This window comes from Neofelis nebulosa, chromosome 8 (genome assembly GCF_028018385.1).
Source record: "Neofelis nebulosa isolate mNeoNeb1 chromosome 8, mNeoNeb1.pri, whole genome shotgun sequence".
NCBI classification, from domain to species: Eukaryota; Metazoa; Chordata; class Mammalia; order Carnivora; family Felidae; genus Neofelis; species Neofelis nebulosa.
Genome location: NC_080789.1, coordinates 27,354,625 through 27,372,605, shown reverse-complemented (window position 1 = coordinate 27,372,605; position 17,981 = coordinate 27,354,625). Strand labels below are relative to the sequence as shown.

Here is a 17,981-nt window from a genome sequence, read left to right as displayed (position 1 = left end):
GCGGCGTTGCTGCCCGGTTGCCGCGAGTCCTCGCAACTGCCTTCTTGGGGCGTGAGCTTCCAGCCTCGCTCTTCCCCCGGCGGCGGCGGTGGCGGCAGCAGGAGGAGGAGGGAGCGGAGGCGAGCGGGCGGCGGGCTCCATGGAGAGCGGCGGACGCTCGGGCAGAGGCGGCTCTTCCTCTCCGACACCCGGGCAGCAGTGACCGGCGCTTGCGCCCTCCTCCGCGTCGAAGCGGCCGCCGGCTCCGGGACCGACCGGCCTCGCTGTCACTCCCCGCGCCGCCGCCTCGCCTCCCGGCGCCCCTGCGCCCCGACTCGCCCGCGCCCCAACTCCCCGGCGGGGTGGCGGCAGCCGGGCCCCCGCGGCGGCGGCCGGAGCAGCAGCGGCAGCAAGAGCCCGCCTCTATGATGAAGTTCAAGCCCAACCAGACGCGGACCTATGACCGCGAGGGCTTCAAGAAGCGGGCGGCGTGCCTGTGCTTCCGGAGTGAGCAGGAGGACGAGGTGAGGGCGACCAGCACGCTCTGCGCCTCCCGCGGCGGCACCGGGACAGGCTGGGGGGTGGGGGCCAGGGCCGGTCGGGGTGGGGGTCTTAGCCCTTCACCTTGCTCGCCCGACCCTTCGTCTGGCCACCAGGCTAGGAGGGATTAGCCCCCTCCTTCTTTCCCTCCCGCCCTTCCTCCCTCCTTCCTTCCTTTCTCTGGGTTGATAGAGGAGACAAAGGAGCTCGCCCAGCCCAGTGTTCTGCCGGGCCATGGTGAGGACCTGAGGCCGAGTCGCCTCCTGGCCGGCGGGAAGGTCCCGGGCCGTATAGGTCGCTTCGGGCGGGAGTCACCATTTTAACTAGCGAATTGAGTAAAGCCAGATAAACCTTGAGTGCTAACGGAGGCGGCAGAAATGGCGTGAGTGTTGCAGCCCAAGCCCTTCTGCCTGTGTTACATTTCCCTTCCATGTTACGGCAATTTGCGGTTTCAGATTAAATCTAGGGATGTTTGTGGAATAGCCAGGCAATCCCCGTGCTTTAAAATAAAACCCCATTCGGTCTAGTTTTCTCAATCCCACTCTTAAGTGGACCTTTTAACTCGCAAGCACTTGGCATAATTTTATATATATATATATATATATATATATATATATATATATATACACACACACACACACACACACATATATATTTAAAGGCCTCTTTTTAAAGTTTTCTGACTGTAGAAAGATGGCTAGTGAAAAATGTGGAATAATGCCTGAGGAAGAAGATGGACTAGAGGTGGGCAGAGTTGCCATTTTCAGACCATAACCTCTAGCTCTCAGCATATTTATCAAGGCTTCTTAACTTTGCTGTATTTGGCTTGACATCTGGAGACGAGCAGCCTTTCTTTTTCTGAGAGTAAGCAGCCAGTCTTTAATTTACCTTTCTTCATTGGGTTGATAGTGAGGCTCTCAAGGTTTTCCTGGAGAACAGTTTTTCCTTGTTTCAGTTCCATTTAATTTAAAATGGTTCACTGTTTTAAATTTACTTAAAGCAAGGTGGCCAAGAAAATATTTTATAAAGCATTGCCACTCCTCTCAGTTGGATAAGCATCTGACTTCGACTCACGGTTGGTGGGTTTGAGCCCCGCGTTTGGCTCTGTGCTGACAGCTCAGAGCCTGGAGCCGGCTTCGGATTCTGTGTCTCCCTCTCTCTCTGCCCATCCCCTGCTCATGCTCTGCCCCTCCCCCCCCCCAAATAAACATTAAATTTATTTTAGGGGTGTCTGGGTGGTTTAGTTAAGTGTCAGACTCTTGGTTTCGGCTCAGGTCATGATCCCACAGTTTATGGGTTCAAGCCCCACATTGGGGTCCGTGATGGCAGTGTGGAGCCTGCTTGGGATTCTCTCTCTCTCTCTCTCTCTCTCTCTCTCTGCCCCTCCCCTGCCTCTCTCTCAAAAATAAATGGATAAACTTAAAAAAATTTTTTTTTCCTTTTTTAAAGCATTGCCACTCCTAAAATGATTAGACCTGGAAAAAATTAATCTGAATTCTGCTTCCATAACCAACTGTGTCCAATAAAGTACAGGCTAAAACTGGAGACAGGAATTTAATGGCTTCCTTATTGCTAATCCCTGCAGTTAGGATGAATATGACATAGTGTACACTCAGTGGTGTAGTCGTTCTTACTCTATGACCTGAGGCCACTTAGGAGAGCTAGAAACTGGAAGGAGATAGGTTTTTGTGGGGTTGTTTTGTTTTGTTTTTAACATTTACAGAGTAACAGTCAATAAGCATTAAGTGCATCGAGGCCCCGTTAGGAAAAAACAAACTTTGAATATAGAAGCATATAATAGCCCAGAGTGATCAAGATAGGTCAAGGATCTTGTCTAATTTGCTCACTATTGTGTAATCACATTCTTAGTTGAGTGTTTTTACTGTGTGGGACTTGCCTGAAGACCTTTTAAGTTTGCTGCATTTAATCCTCTTTGTGCTGGTCTGTAGGTGAGGAGAGGGTTGCAGGGCCTAAGTACTTTGCCCAAATGACATAATTAGGAAGTGGTAGAGTCGGAATTCAGGATCCAGTCCCTGTTTCTGATGCTGGGCTCTTGGCACAGGGCTCCATGGCAATTGGGTGCACACTATTTGCTGAATGAGAGATTTTGTGAGGCTGAGCTTGGAAGGCTTTCTGGAAGTGATGACTTTGAAGTCTTGCCATAACCTGAACTTGGAATTCAGGCTTTAAAAACGGTTCCCAGGGGAAGATATAGGAAATAGGAAATTGAAATGATCTGCATTGTGTGAATGGTAAAGCAAAGCCTGAAGAACACTTCAGAAATTCCTGTAGCAGATAAAGGAGTTATTTCTGTGCTTGGAAATTGTTCCTACTGTAATAAATGCTAAATTCCTAGCCTCGAGTTGAGTCCACAGACTAGTGCCATTAGATAAAATGAAGTAAGGAGCAAGCTCTGGAGCATTTATTAGAGAAATCTGTTATGTAAATAAATCTGGTACCGTGCAGGTTGAGAAACCAAGTCAGTTGGTTAGAGAATACGCTGTGAGGGAAGGCTCTGGAATTCTCTAAGTAAAATGCACAGCCAACTTTAATGTGTGGTCTAGGATCTTCATTTTTGTAGTTGTATATAGTTGAGGCTCCTTCTATTATATAATAGTGACAGAGATGAACCTGTTAGCTTTCCTGAACATCTTGCTATTTTGCTGTGAATTTGATTTCACTCTTTTGAAATTACGTTGGTAGCCTTCCAAGGATAAGATACAAAACAGCCTGAATCCACCTCTTTAGCTAATAGATGAGACTTTTTCCCCCTCCTGGGTTAATAACACCTAGATCCCTGTTGGGAGATTTAAATGTATGCTTTATTTATTTAAGGACGAAATGTTTATAAGTATAAATTGAAATAAAATAAGAATTGCTGTTTGACCACAAAAAGTTATGCAGTGCTCCAGGATGGCTCTCCTTGTACTGAAGGATTTCTCAGTAACCCTTAGTTGAGAACAGATTGTTTTAGGGAAGAAACAGCAGTCTATGTTCTCTTGGGGGTGGTTTTATTATTTGCCCATTTTATCTTCCCCGCGAGGTAAATAAGCATTAGGATTTGTATAGTAAGAAATTAGGCAGCAGAGTTAACTTGTCCCAAGATCATGGAAGCTGGCAGATCTTTTTGAGCCCAGGTCCTTTATTTCTAAATCTCCTGTTCATTTGATCCTCTCTCTGGTTCTGTAGGGAACCACCCTTAGTTTTGGTGGTTGGGCTTCCACACAAGCCCACAAATAAGCATCCCATAGAGTAGCTGGGATACTGTGTTTGTACAATGAAAAGAGGACAGTACATTCACAAAAGGTAGCCAGAAATGGATTCTGTTCAACACATTTGCATATAACTGAACAGGGATGCAGAGATGAAAAGTATCAGCTCCTAAGAAACATAGGAGTAAACATAGGAGAAACATTCTGTAGTGTTTGGACAGACAGAAACTGACATAAAGGGAAATCAAGTAGGGGAAGAGTATCATCAGGTACTGACAGCAGGGTTAAGATCACTGGAGCTGGATTTCAGTGAGTGAGAGAGGAAGGACCAAGCATCACAAACAGAGCAAGACTTGGGGCTGTGGACTAGTTGAACTGCAACTTGGGATGGCATTGAACACATAATGGTTGAAAAAGAGCACCTTAATATATAAGGCTAAGGAGTTGCTAGGCAAGACAGGAACATTTACATTTTAAATGTATTCAAGCTTGAGGATGATCTAGCAGCAATATAAGATAGAGTGCTGAAAAGAGAAATAGAAGTGACTTTGATTCTGGGTGGAATCCAGGCACAGTTGTGAGAAACACTAACAAAACTGTCTTAAGAACTGCCTATTACTCTTTCACTTGGACTTACTGCCCTAATTAGCTTTTAAGCTCCTTGAGCCAGGGACTGCATTCTACCACCTGCCAAATGCCAAATGTGTATTAACTAAAATGTCTGAATTCTACAAAATCATGCACTAAGACTTGGTTGGGAAAAGCGGTCTTAAAACCTGTGAGACTCTAAAACCAGAGCTCTAATAAAAACAATCTTAATAAGAAATGCTAGTACAGTATTTGTACGTATGTGTATATGTACTAACATTTGTATGCTTGGGGTAAACAGGCAGTCTGCCTTTTCAGATAAACACTCTGGGGCTCATCTGCAGAAGTCCTTTTAGATTTAAGGCTCTGAAGATACTTGCTTCAAGTGGAGACCACTTTCTAATGAAAATTAAATAACTATCTGAAGGCAATCTTTTCTAAACGGAGGGAAATACAATCTATGCCTGCAGCTCTCCTAGACATAAAGGGCTTCTTGGGCCACTTAAGCAGCCACCTCCTTCAAGGGAAGGCATTTTTGTACAATTTGCATCTGTTTTAGGCTCTTGGTATATATCACGAAGGCTTTCTCCAGTGTGTGTAAAAGCTAAGCCCATCATTTCAAAACATTGATGTGCTACAAGAAAATGTCATGATCAGTCCAATTTAGCATTCTTCTATCTACCAATCCCATAAGGATGGTCCCTGATTTACAATGATTCAACTTGTGATTTTTCAACTTTATGATGGTATAAAAGCAATACGCATTCAAGAGAAACTGTACTCGAATTTGGAATTTTGATCTTTTCTTGTCTAGCAATAATCTGAGTTAAACATATTTTCCCAAAATGAGCTGTTATTTCTGACCCTCCTATACAACTGTGCCTCAATAGTCCAAAAAATAGGACTATTAACTTGTTTAATAGTAGCAGTAGGTAGCTGGTTAATGGATACAGTAACCACTGCCGTAACTTAAGATCTTTTAAAATGTCTGTGCATACTGGGTGTTCCTAATAATATACTGCTTGCTGGCCTAATTTTGATTAAGAGCCCCTAATACAGTTAACTGTGGTAAAGTAGTTTTAAACCATTCATGCACCCTGGTTCATGATAACATGTGAAGAAAGAACAAAAACCCCAATACAGCTTCTAAATAGCTACAGTTTAAAACTCTTCATTCCTAATTTAGGGATCACTTGAGGGGTTTTCCGGATAGCCTTTTTTTTTTTTTTTTTTTTCCTGGGAAAGAAATAGTCATTTGTAGTGACTAGTTGTTCCCAGAAGCAAGCTGTGACCAAGAACAGTTATAAGAGTGAAAGCTGAAACACAAATGGCATTTGGGGGCCACTTGGTGTATAGAGCTAAGAATTTAATTTACCTCCGTGCTCAAATCTTGAACAGCATTTTTTTAGTTTACAAGCTCTTACACACCTCCAGTGAGGAGGACTTACTAGGTGATAGTAGGGTTTTGAATCTATACTGTAGATTATTCCAATTCATAGACAAACTGTTGTCTAGTAAGACTCAGGGCTGGTTCCAAGTAGACCATTATCACTACACTACTGCTACTTAAAGTGAGAAGTACTTATATAACAAATGCTTAAAACATTAGGAATCGAAGAAAAAGACAAGTGTGGGAAATGGCTTCTTAACAATGACAGGGGAATGGTGTTTTATGTTGAATGTTGGATACACATGGAAGGAAGGTTGAGGTCAGATAGTATAGTAGCAGGAATGCTTATATGAAGGTGGGCAACAGCACTGGCTTTGAGGTTGACTCTGATTCAAGTCTAATTCTGCAGCCTGGTGGATTGACTAACCTTTTTGTAAATCTTTCCTTTGGACTCAGCTCTGGCCTATCTGGAAAGTTGAATGCCTGCTTTCCTCTCCATCACCTTGTCACTAATGTGGCAGACTGTCATCTTGTTGGATACACAAAATGTAATATACCTACACAGGTAGTTGAGAAGGAATTTAAAACCTATGAACAACCAGGTCTGGATTTGTCAGCTATTGGTGTATCCCTTACTAAGATTTTATAACCTAAATAATGTTTTTAGAGCATTACCAAGCATGCTAAAGTACAGATCTAGTAGATTGGGGATGTTGTAGAAATGTTTAGATGGCTTCCCCCCCCCCCCCCTCCCCGAGGATATGGAATAATAATGATTTGTGATACAGTTCTTCTAACATGTAGTAGGGATTTTAATGGTCTTTGCTTATGCTATTCAAATTCATTTCTTCTACCCTGCTAGGTAATCACCACCACTCCCTACTCCATAAACAAACAACAAACATAATGTGGCCTTGACCTCACTTGAACTTCAAATGAAGTACTCTAGATGAGTAGGCAAATTCATAATGAAACATACTGGTTTTCAAATCTGTTTCATTACCAAAGGCTCATTATCAAATGTTTTAAACTAGTAGTTTAGATGCTGATCATTCTATACTACAGGTGTTAATTACTCATTTATTTTGGAAAGATACATTTGAAGTTAATGGTTTGATCAAATTTAATCATTTTGGAATCTCAGGGGATTCTTGCACGATAAGGTCTCAGTTTCTGCTAAATCATTTGTCCAAAACCATACAGATCTGTTTTCATGAGGCTTTAGAAAAAGTAATTTATGAAGGGAACTGTGGAAGCATGTAGGGATTTCCTGTCACTGACTTTTGGAAGACGAGTTCAGTCATATGTGAATTATGTCCTGTAGGCTGCAGATTAAAGATTTGATTTCAATTAAAAGCATAAGTGTTCAGAAAAGCAGGCACAGACTATACTAATGGGTATTCAACATTATTAACCTTATATAATTTATCTCTTAAATACTATCTTGGGACAGATGGGAATTATCATTGACCTAGATATATGACACTGAATTTCATTTTTTCAGGACTCCAACTTTATGAATATTGATGGTTTTGAAATTCCTTGTTTACTAAATAAATAAGAATGTAGTTTTCCAGTTAGCAAGCCCCTGCAGTGTCATGTCCCATTATGAAGGTAATCAAGGAAGTTGGAATTGGGTAGTTAAGAATTTCATCCAACCTACTCGGCAATGAAAAAGAATGAAATCTTGCCATTTGCAACAACATGGATGGACCTATGCTAAGTGAAATAAGTCAGAGAAAAACAGATACATGTTCTCACTCATATGTGGAATTTGAGAAACTTAACAAAGGGAAGAAAAGGAAAGGAAAAAAAATAGTTACAAACTGAGGGAGTCAAACCATAAGAAACTCTTAAATACAGAGAACAAACAGGGTTGATGGGGGGATGGGGAGAGGGAGAATGGGTGAGGGGCGTTGAGGAGGGCACTTGTTGGGATGAGCACCGGTTGTTGTATGTAAGTAATGAATCATGGGAATCTACTCTCGAAGTCAAGAGCACACCAAATAACTGTATGTTAGCTAACTTGACAAGAAATTATATTTAAAAAAAAATAATAAGAATTTCACCCAGGCAATAAAAACTAGATTGTCTGTAACCCACACCTAGTGACCAGGAAAAGAAGCCTCCAACTCTGCAGTCAGAAACAGTACAGTTTACTTTTCCCTTGATGCAAGACATATGCTTTTATACCTTAAGCATTTTTTATTTTAACTTAAAAACTTACACTTGCCAATCTCAATATATAGGCCAAAGCCTTGGAATACCATAGATATTTGGTAAGCTTCCTTTTTGAGTAAAACAAAAGATGAAATCTGATTCGCAGTCTCACTTTGTTTAAAGAATTTTAATTGAACTTTGAAGACTTGCAGGCTCTTTCTGGATTTTTAAATTTCCTTTTTACAGTAGTCTCATCCATATTTAATTTGATAGCAGTTTTTAATAATAACCTACCTTTAATCTTTGCAAAGTCTTTTTTGATAATTCCTTTTTGCCCTCATTTCATCACTAATTCTCAATAATTATAAAACGAATGCAACTGGCAAAATTTGGGGGAAAAGCCTAGTGCTTGGTAGGCTGATGCAATTCAATTAGTAGGAAAGCAGAAGAGCTAGTAATGGCCAACATCGAGTGCTTAGGCCAGGATATAAGGTATTTAAGTCTCATAAACACTCAGTAATTCTACAAGGATAGGTGCTTGGAGGAAACTGGTGTACTGAATGGTAGATTATCAGCCCATCATTGGGTGCATCAAGGAATGAAATACATCTTGGGTATGATCTGTACAGTTGCAAAACATCTTTGAGTTTAAACCAGTATTTTCTAATTCTTGCTAGATTTGTTTATTCTGGCCCTTTAGTTTCTAATTTTGATATGTAAGCCCCGTTTGCTAATACTTTAAATTTAAAGCTGTTTTATGTTTCATTTGACCAAAATTGCTATATTTGGACTTGGTGGTACCCTCACAGTCAGCCATTCATATTTTAGCAAAGGCTTTATCAGCTGTTGTTAATTTACAGTGCTTTCTCTGGATTTGCATTGTTTTGCCAGTTATTCGTTTGAAGGAATGAAGCTGGCAGAAGCAATGGAGTCCTGTCCAGGTAAAGGATGAGAGAAACAACACTCAGACCCCTTGAGCATTAACTGATCACTGCTCTGCAATGATGGTGTGTCCATAGGCAAAAGTGTGCTGCTTTGTTTTCAGATTGAGGGGATAGGTGCCTGAATAGACGTTCCCTTATCTTCCAACTCAGTGTGTTCAAGGCTGGGGGAAAGGTGGGAGTTGCTGAACTCCGGGAGTTACTGTCATCCTGGGGGAAGGCTGAGTTTCTGGCAGCCTCCTCAGGTGGGAGGTGAATCCTTGTGCTGGCTATGAACTCTCAAGTGCCAGCAGTTCCTGCGGCAGGAGAGTGGGAGCTGGGCAGATAGGACCCGTGGCGTGTCAGAAGACCAGTACACATCAGGGATCATACTTTGCTCTGAATTGATTGATTTATCTGGAAAGAATGTTCTTTGTTTACTTAGAGATAATATACTAAGGGAATTTTGTAACCATTTTTGTTCAAGTTGGTTAAGACACCTGTTACTTCATATAAACATCCTTTGCTTATTTATCATAGTAGCCAAGCCTTTGTTGCTGTTTTAAGTTGGGTGCATTTCAACCTAACCTAGCCCACAAATTTTCATGTAGAAGATGGGTATATAATACTTGTTTCAGGTACTGTTTAAGTAGTGAACCTCTAGGATACTCTGTGGTAATGTTTGTTTTTTAAAAAGCATTTGCAAATTTAAAGGTTAATGCTATTCTCGATTGGGGTCTGCAGACTTTTCTTATAAAGGGCCAGATAGTATTTTAGGCTTTGTGGACCATGCAGTCTCTGTCACAGCTACCTAACTCTGCTGTTACAGCATCAAAGCAGCCATAGGCAACATGTGAAAAATGAATGAGTGTGGCTGGATTCTCATAAAATTTTATCTATGAACAGTGGAATTTGAATTTCATATAATTAAAAATATAAAAACCATTTTTAGCTCACAGACTGTACAAAACAAGCAATGCACTCAACTGTAGCTTGCCGTCTCTCCTAGATCATAAAGTATAGCTGCCTGATACCAAAAGAAGTGACTCTTACCCATTTATAGAAGTTTGGAATATGAAGGGTACTTCTTCCCACCTAATCATAAGTGTAAAAATAACAAGAACTCTCTATATACCGGGCATTGACTTAATGAATTCCCCTATTCCTTTTTCACAGTATCTGTTATCTTTTAAGTATCCTTACTCTTTATAGGTAAGAACAGGGTGACCTGCCTAGGGTCACATATCCTTAAATTTGGAGCAGAAGAATAAGATTCTGTAACTCACGAATAGCAGATACAACCACAAACCTAAGTGCACGCAGTTCTGGGGCTAGTAAACCCAAGTATCCACTTTTATCTTTCATTGGTATCCATGATTTAGAGAATTTTACTAATTGAATCTGGTAGTTGAAGTGATTTCATTAGGTTCAGAATGATTTCGTGGTGTGATTACATTATTGTTGAATTCTGAATTCCAAGAGTGTTTACAAAGGCTGTCAACTGCGCTTTCTTGTGGTATAATGTGTACACCTAATAATTTTAATGAAATTACAAATGGGCTAATCAGGAAGGGCTTTCCAGCCTTGTAAAGGGTTGAGAATGTTACGTCCGTAGTGCTTCGCAGGCTGTGGGGCCTACACTCGCGGTTGGTCTTGCAGGTGCTGTTGGTGAGCAGCAGTCGGTACCCAGACCAATGGATCGTCCCTGGAGGAGGAATGGAGCCAGAGGAGGAACCTGGTGGTGCTGCCGTCAGGGAAGTTTATGAAGAGGTGAGACGAGTAGTAGCTTATTTGCTCTCCTTTCACACACACCGTATTTTGAGATTTTACGGTGTGTTCCCTGTGGCACTTTGGCTACGTGCACTGAGAAGAAGGCAAGGCAGGTCACATGAGTGCTCTTTTTGTTGTCTGACTGAAGATTTTTAAGCGGGTGACCATAGCTAGCATTTTGTTAAGCAGGTATTTGTTAAGCCTGGTAAAAGAGAGCTAAAAATGAATGTAGAAGTCCCCCAGAATTGTGTAACATGCAATTGTATAACAGGCGGTAAGCCTGATCAGTGATCAGTGTAGAACAGGATGGCCCTGTCTCAGAGCAAGGTTAATAAATATTACACTGCAATGCACTGCAAGAATGCTCAGAGACATTAATCATGTGCTGTAATTTTTTCAAATGAGTAAGAAGCAAATTGCTTTTATTCTACTCGTTTTGTCATAAAGTTCAGTAAAAAGTGGTGCGCACGCACATGCACAGAAGCATACACGGCCTGCTTGTCTTCTTATAGTTGATGATAGAACTTGCTTTCTACTCAGAGACAAAACAGCATATTAAGTGCCATAAGAGTTATTGAACAGCAGTGAGGGTATAAATGGGAAGCAAATGCTAATGCTCCCATTGGGTCTTGGTGTGTAGCTGGAAAGGTTTCAGAGAGATGGGTCTCGAAGGATGAGCAGCTTTCTGAGGGAAGAGCGCGTCCCTAGATAGAGGCAGCAGCGGGCACTGATGCAGTGTGGATCGGCATGGGCTAACACTGCAGTTCCCGTCAGTCTGTTACCTGTCCCAGTCCCGGTAAAGTAATGAGGACTGCAGTAGGAGAGTAACCTAGAGGAAGAATTGTACCTCCTAAGCCATGTGAAAAAAGCAAGCAATAAAGACAGTCCTTTAAGTAAGAAGGGGATTGATCAGTTGGTTCAGAAAAAAAGTCTGTTTTCATTCGTGAAGCTTGTCCCAGATTGGTAGAAAGTCTAATTTTTGGTCAATCCCTGTCATTTCTTACAAAATAAATGACAACAAATCTGATCAGTCTGAACTTGTATATGGAATAAATTAAACCATGTTGTATAGCAAACCATAGGTCATGAATCTTGGCATAGCCAAAAAACCTTCACAGAGGCAGGGTTGGTATGGAAGGGCCTATTGTGTTTAGATCCTTGAGTTGAAATAGCTAGAAAATAACGTTCGTGTAACCTTTCTTATGAAAGCTAACAGTTTTACATTGCATCTTTTTTATAATAGGCTGGAGTCAAAGGAAAATTAGGCAGACTCCTGGGCATATTTGAGGTGAGTTACAAAAGTAATCCTTGCTGATAACAGAATTAATGATTCTTTCCTAACTGGCCAGATAATCTGGCAGCAGCCCAAGTTAGACATTCCTTTTATCAGTAAGCAAGTAAGTTATAAGGATTAGGGGGAAGGGAAGTAAAAGTTACCTAACTTTGATGTGCCATCAGTTTTATGCAGCATTACAATTACTTTTATATATGACAATACAGTGGAGCTGATAGAGAAAGATCTCTCGGTTCACTGTATATTGTTTAGGTATAAACTTTTTAGGAGGTACAGTGTCCTCAGTATCACCGAAGGACTTAGGTCTCTTGTGGATACTGTCTGGGAATGTACCCTGTGCCTTTAGTGCATAACATGTAGATGATACACAAATAATGACTTAATCCTTAGAGGACTGTATGAAGGTAGAAAACTCAAGATACAAAGAATAGATGCTAACAGCATAGAATTCTCCTGTATAAACTATTATTACTGAAGGCAGAATGGAATTTGTGGAAGGAATTTGGAATTGGCAGGTATTCTGTGGAAGGTAAGGAGAAATGTAGTCAGGTCATGAGACCCAAACTATTCTCAAATGTATTTTCTTCCAAGAGTCAGACATAGATACATGGTATACCTGTATACCTGACACATCGTGACATATTTTTTCAAGATAATATTTAAGGGTTCGTTCAGTCCTTCTGGTAGAACCATATAAATTTGACTTTTAAGGCTTTTTACAGAATTCAGAAATTCAGATTGTGGAGCACTTGGTAGAATTGATGACTCCCAGAATACAATGTTAGTAGTGAAGTTCTTAATATTCAGACTTTCCCAGAATTCAGCACTTGCCTTACCCAATTGAACAGCACCATCTCCTGGTTGAAATGAAAAATACATTGAAGATTTTCTGTAATTCAGAATAGCCATGGTACAAATAGCACATTGTCAATATGCTGGTAAGATTTTTGAAGAAAACGTCTCACATTATAAATAAAGCTTATATAACATAGAAAGATAATAGTATTGACTGCCTTACAAGTGCTATTTACATTTCATAGAATCTGAACAGAAAATAGTAACCAACGTACCTTTCTCCTTAGAAGATATAAGGGAAAATTAGAATTGTCCTGCCTATTCACTCTGGTGATTTCAATGAATTTTTGAACATAGAATAATAAATGTATTTATTTTCCAGAGACAGAGATAAGACAATGGGTTCTTAATAATAATGACTAGTAATTTTTTGTTAACGTTTTTCTTTATTTTTGACAGAGAGAGAGAAACAGAGCATGAATGGGGGAGGGTCAGAGAGAGAGGGAGACACAGAATCTGAAAAGACTCCAGGCTCTGAGCTGTCAGCACAGAGCCCGACACGGGGCTCAAATTCACGGACCAAGAGATCACGACCTGAGCCAAAGTCGGACGCTTAACCGACTGAGCCACACGGGCGCCCCAACTAGTAATGTTTTATGTGAGAGATGCCTCTCATTTTTTGCTGTTCCTATTCCTTCCCAAAGACCTAATACGCTATTTGAATTGAGTGTATTACTCAGGTTGTCTGTGGTGGAAAAAATCGGGGCAATTATCAGGCAACCTGGCTGCCTCAGTCAGTAGAGCACGTGACTCTTGATCTCAGGGCCATGAGTTCAAGCCCCACGTAGGATGTAGAAAGTTTACCTTAAAAGGGGGGGGGGGGGGGTACCTGTGTGGTTCAGTTGGTTAAGGTCTGACTCTTGATTTGAGCTCAGGTCATGATCTTGCAGCTTGTAAAATGGAGCCCGCGTCAGCCTCTGCACTGACAGCCAGGAGCCTGCTTGAGATTCTCTCTCCCTCTATCTCTGCCCCTCCTGGCTCTCCCCCCTCAAAATAAATAAACATTTAAAAAGGAAATTAAAAAACTCAGACAACAATCTGAAGTCCTAGACTATAGTAAATGAGGCTAACTTAAATCAAGATGATAGTGAGCCCCTTCATTTTAAGACCAACTCATGTTTAATTTTCACAAGGTGGCAGTTTTAATATGGGTAAAAAATTGAGTTTCAGCATATAGGACTAAAACATTCCAGAAATGACTAGCCCATTCTCAACCTTGGTTGTGCATAGTTCACCTGGCAGCTTTTAAACTGCCAATACTTAATTGAATTAGTCTCTTAAAAAACACATACGTTGAAATCAAAGGTGCTAAATGTTTCCTGTGGGGAGCTAATTTCAGCATTTTAAATGTTTTGTGTTACAGAAAACTCCCTTCTGTACTGGGTTAAACAACCATGTATGCTTGACTATGTGCTAGTCAGCAGTATGCCACAACTGAATTTTTCTCCTCGGAAATGTGTAATGGCTAGTTCCTGTAGATTAAAATGCTTTTCTTTTTATATTCAAGCAGAACCAAGACCGAAAGCACAGAACGTATGTATATGTTCTTACTGTCACTGAAATCTTAGAAGATTGGGAAGATTCTGTTAATATAGGTAAGTTCCCTTTCCTTTTGCCATCCAGAGTCTTAATTCTGCTATTATGTGCTTGTAGAGTTTTCGTCTTAAATTATTTTGGGTTACCTTTTTTTAATAAGATCAGTATGTCCACATTTGAATTACATCAAAATTCTTCCCCCAACATATTATTTATTGTCTAAGCCATTCCAAAAAACAATAAAGCTATTATTTGTAGGGGAGGAATGAGGGGCACTGTCAAAGGATGTGGCTTATTAGTTTTTTTAAGTGACTTTACTATATACTGACCAATGTCATACTGTTTTCTAGGAAGGAAGAGAGAATGGTTCAAAGTAGAAGATGCCATCAAAGTTCTCCAGTGTCATAAGCCTGTACATGCAGAGTATCTGGAAAAACTAAAGCTGGGTTGTTCTCCAACCAATGGAAATTCCACGGTCCCTTCCCTTCCAGATAACAACACCTTGTTTGTGACTGCTGCACAGACCTCTGGGTTGCCATCCAGTGTAAGATAGAATGGGGAGGGCCTCCCATGTGCAGTCTCACGGGGAGAGGTCTGTATTTTCCTTGGCAAACATCTGAATGACGCCTGCAAACTGTCTGAATTTGCCATGCAGGATTTTCAAACAATTTGCATGTTTTTCAGATGTTTTCAAATCTTTTAAAAAAAAAAAAAGTGTAAAATATTTTAATAAGCCAAAGCCATGTGTAATTTTTTTTAGATGCCTTAACTATGCCCCCGGCCCCACCCCACCCCCCATTTTAGTTGTCATTTTTTCACAACATTTTGTTCAGTTTTTTTGTCCATTTGATGTCAGTCTGTGGTTTTTGCCAGATCACCTTACTTGTGGGTATATTTTTCCCTCTAAGTTATTTTCTCATTCACAGCATTAAGGTATTCAACAAATTCTGTTGTGGAGATTTATGAAAATAATTCTTGATATTAAACGAATCTGCTGGTCCGTAAACTTGTTTCATAGGATCACAGTTTTAATTCATAAATTCCAGACTTGGACTTTATGGTTCAATAACTGTTTTGACAAAGGACTTAATTTACTATTTTCAGAAATTTAACTCATTTGTCTGTTTTCACAACTGGTATTATGTCACTAGCTACCCAATATGGCCAATTCCTGCCCCCCCCCCCCGCCCCGCCCAATAACTCAATAGTCCTTTAACACAAAGTTTAACTATATAGAGTGGTTTTTAGAGAGGTGTTGTAAGAAAAATGCACGCAGTAAATACATCTTATCATGAAAAACTGTGTTCATGGAACTTGAGTTAGCATGCTAGGTTGCCAATTCCTTTTATCTGTAATCTCTTTACACAGAATACTTGATTGAGAACCAGAATACCCTTGATGTAAATTCCTTTTAAAGATACATTTCCAGTTTTTGAACTTACTGACCCCTCTTCAGTTAAACTTGCTGGTACTACTAACCACAGGATTAGAGTCTAACCTCAAATGCTGATCAGTGGTGACTGCATCACAATTGAGTAAAATGGCCTTCTTACTGTTCAGCTGTTACACACTTAGATATTAGGACACCTCAGAATGTCTCATCTTTTATAGATTGCCAATAAGTACTGTTTATCCTGTAACTTTTGGGGGCACTGGAACATACCTGAGCTAAGAATTTCGTCTTAACACTTGTCTTTATACTCACTCACCACCAAGAATCCTATTGAAAAACACGTAAGGTACCCTGTCTGAAACTCCTGTACTCGCCGACCACCAAGTCACAAATGAGATGGGAGGAAAACAAACTTTGAATAAGACATGGGGTTGGGGGGCAAGTGAAAGATCTATGTAGATGTTAGCCTTGTAAATATTGTAACTGGTGAGTATAGAGTAGAAAGTAAGTATGGTTGTACATTTGTTCCACAAATTGTTAACCTTTATAATTGCTGCTAAATAGTGCTGTTACACTTAAGAAAAATCAGTGCCATTGTTCTGAAAAAGATCTTGTGCCATAAATGCAGCTGAAATATAAGCATTAGTTCACAAATTAATGCTGTCAGAGGAATGAGCAAAGTAGAAAAACTTTTAACCAATGACATTTCATTTGAAATTATGTAGTGTGATCAAACATGATCATCCAGAGTTTTTATATTTTTCTTTGTACAGAGGTTATCCATTCTGGGTGTTTTTAAAAGAAACATTTTAAATCCACAGATTGACACTTTCTATCACTCTTCAGTGGACTAGGATTTTTTTTCAGTAATCTGAAATTTCTTTAAATTACATACCTTAACACAGCAGAGAAACTGGATTTTGTATATAAAACTGTCCACCTGAAATGCTGTCACAAGTACTGGGGGAGGGAGGTTTCTTGTACATGATATTCTTAGAGGTAATAATGCATGAACTTATTTTATAAACTCTTGGACTATGTATTTGACATGTAAAATATGTACAGTATTAATGTCCGCCACCTCTTAAAAAGTGAGCCTATAAATATTGTTGTATAATTTTCTTTGGTCAAAAGCATTTGGACTAAGTAGTGCCACTCGGGTCAGGATTTTCTTCAGTGCCATTTAGCAAACCAACTGTCTTTAGTCTATGCAACTAGCAAAAATTGGTATGACACAACAGAATACAGTTGTTACACTTCGAATTTCACATGAGGGATTCTTTACTATTCTACTGGAACCCAGTCTAGCAAAATTAGAGGAAAGGCCCTAAGATTTCTGTGAAGAGAAAAAGCCAACATTGTCAGGCTCAACAGTTGAATCTACTACACATAACAAATAGTGTCTACTATCTCAACCCTCCAAAGTTTACACTGTTGGGAATCATTTGTGCTTTCTGTGGGGTAGTTGGATGAAATTGGCAGCTAAATTTTTCAGTCCCATGTGCCTCCTAAATAAAATAACTAGGTTACAAGTTGACTTGCAGACACAAAGTAGCAACTATCCTGAATAATTGTTGGGGAGTTTTGTGTGTGTGGCTTTTTTTTTTTTAAATAAACAGGTGAAATATTCCAAACGGGCACATGCCATTCAATTTTCTGTCAATCACAGTTGTATAAAGTAGCAAAACTGAAGGGGTGGGGGTGGGGGGTGGAGATGACTGTTGTATACACTCTAAATTGCCTTGCATGGTCTCATTTGAGATGATTGGTGTAAGAATCTTGACTTTTTTTATATTTGGAAACCAAATAAAAATGGAAATAAATTATCTTTTTTTTTTTTTATTTTTTTTTTTTTAACATAACTGAACATCGTCCAAGTGGAAAACTTGTTTGGCATTCCATTGTAAAAATGTTACTGTTCTCTCGTTGATGGGTCGTAAAGGTCATCTCTCAGTTTATACTTTATACACTTCCCACTTCCTAACTGGGTTTAAAGGAACTTCCTGCCAGTCAGGTGTTACCTGCCATTACTCTCCCAAATGGATATTTGTCTTACTAGATACCATTCTCGTGGTGCCATGCTATGGTTGTCTTATTTATTGCCATTTCTGTTCCTCTGTAGATTTTGTTTCTTAATAATTTTCAAGTTCTTCTAGACTTTATTCCATAAGTACTCTGCTATAACATGCTGCAGATAACTTTATATACTACCATCACCTGGCTGTTTTAGAAGGGTAAATGGCTAGTCACCTTGTCCACCATTGTATTTCCCCAAAATACTGTTTGCCCAAGACCAACTTAAGAATCCTCATGTAAAAGTTCCATTCAAACCTCATTTGGCTTT

General features: G+C 40.1%; 1 protein-coding gene across 2 annotated transcripts; it reads left to right on the top strand.

The window, feature by feature from the left end:
* The first annotated feature begins 12 nt into the window (after positions 1 to 12).
* Positions 13 to 17,463, top strand: NUDT4 (nudix hydrolase 4). Of its 2 annotated transcripts, none has more exons than XM_058741808.1 (5): positions 13 to 503; positions 10,449 to 10,559; positions 11,803 to 11,847; positions 14,219 to 14,303; positions 14,595 to 17,463. In XM_058741808.1, exons 1-5 carry the CDS (start codon positions 405 to 407, stop codon positions 14,795 to 14,797), a joined length of 543 nt encoding a protein of 180 aa, XP_058597791.1. In that variant the 5' UTR covers positions 13 to 404; the 3' UTR covers positions 14,798 to 17,463. The 2 variants fall into 2 exon arrangements, with proteins under 2 accessions (XP_058597791.1, XP_058597790.1); XM_058741807.1 differs by having other exon boundaries at positions 14,216 to 14,303.
* Positions 17,464 to 17,981: the final 518 nt, after the last annotated feature.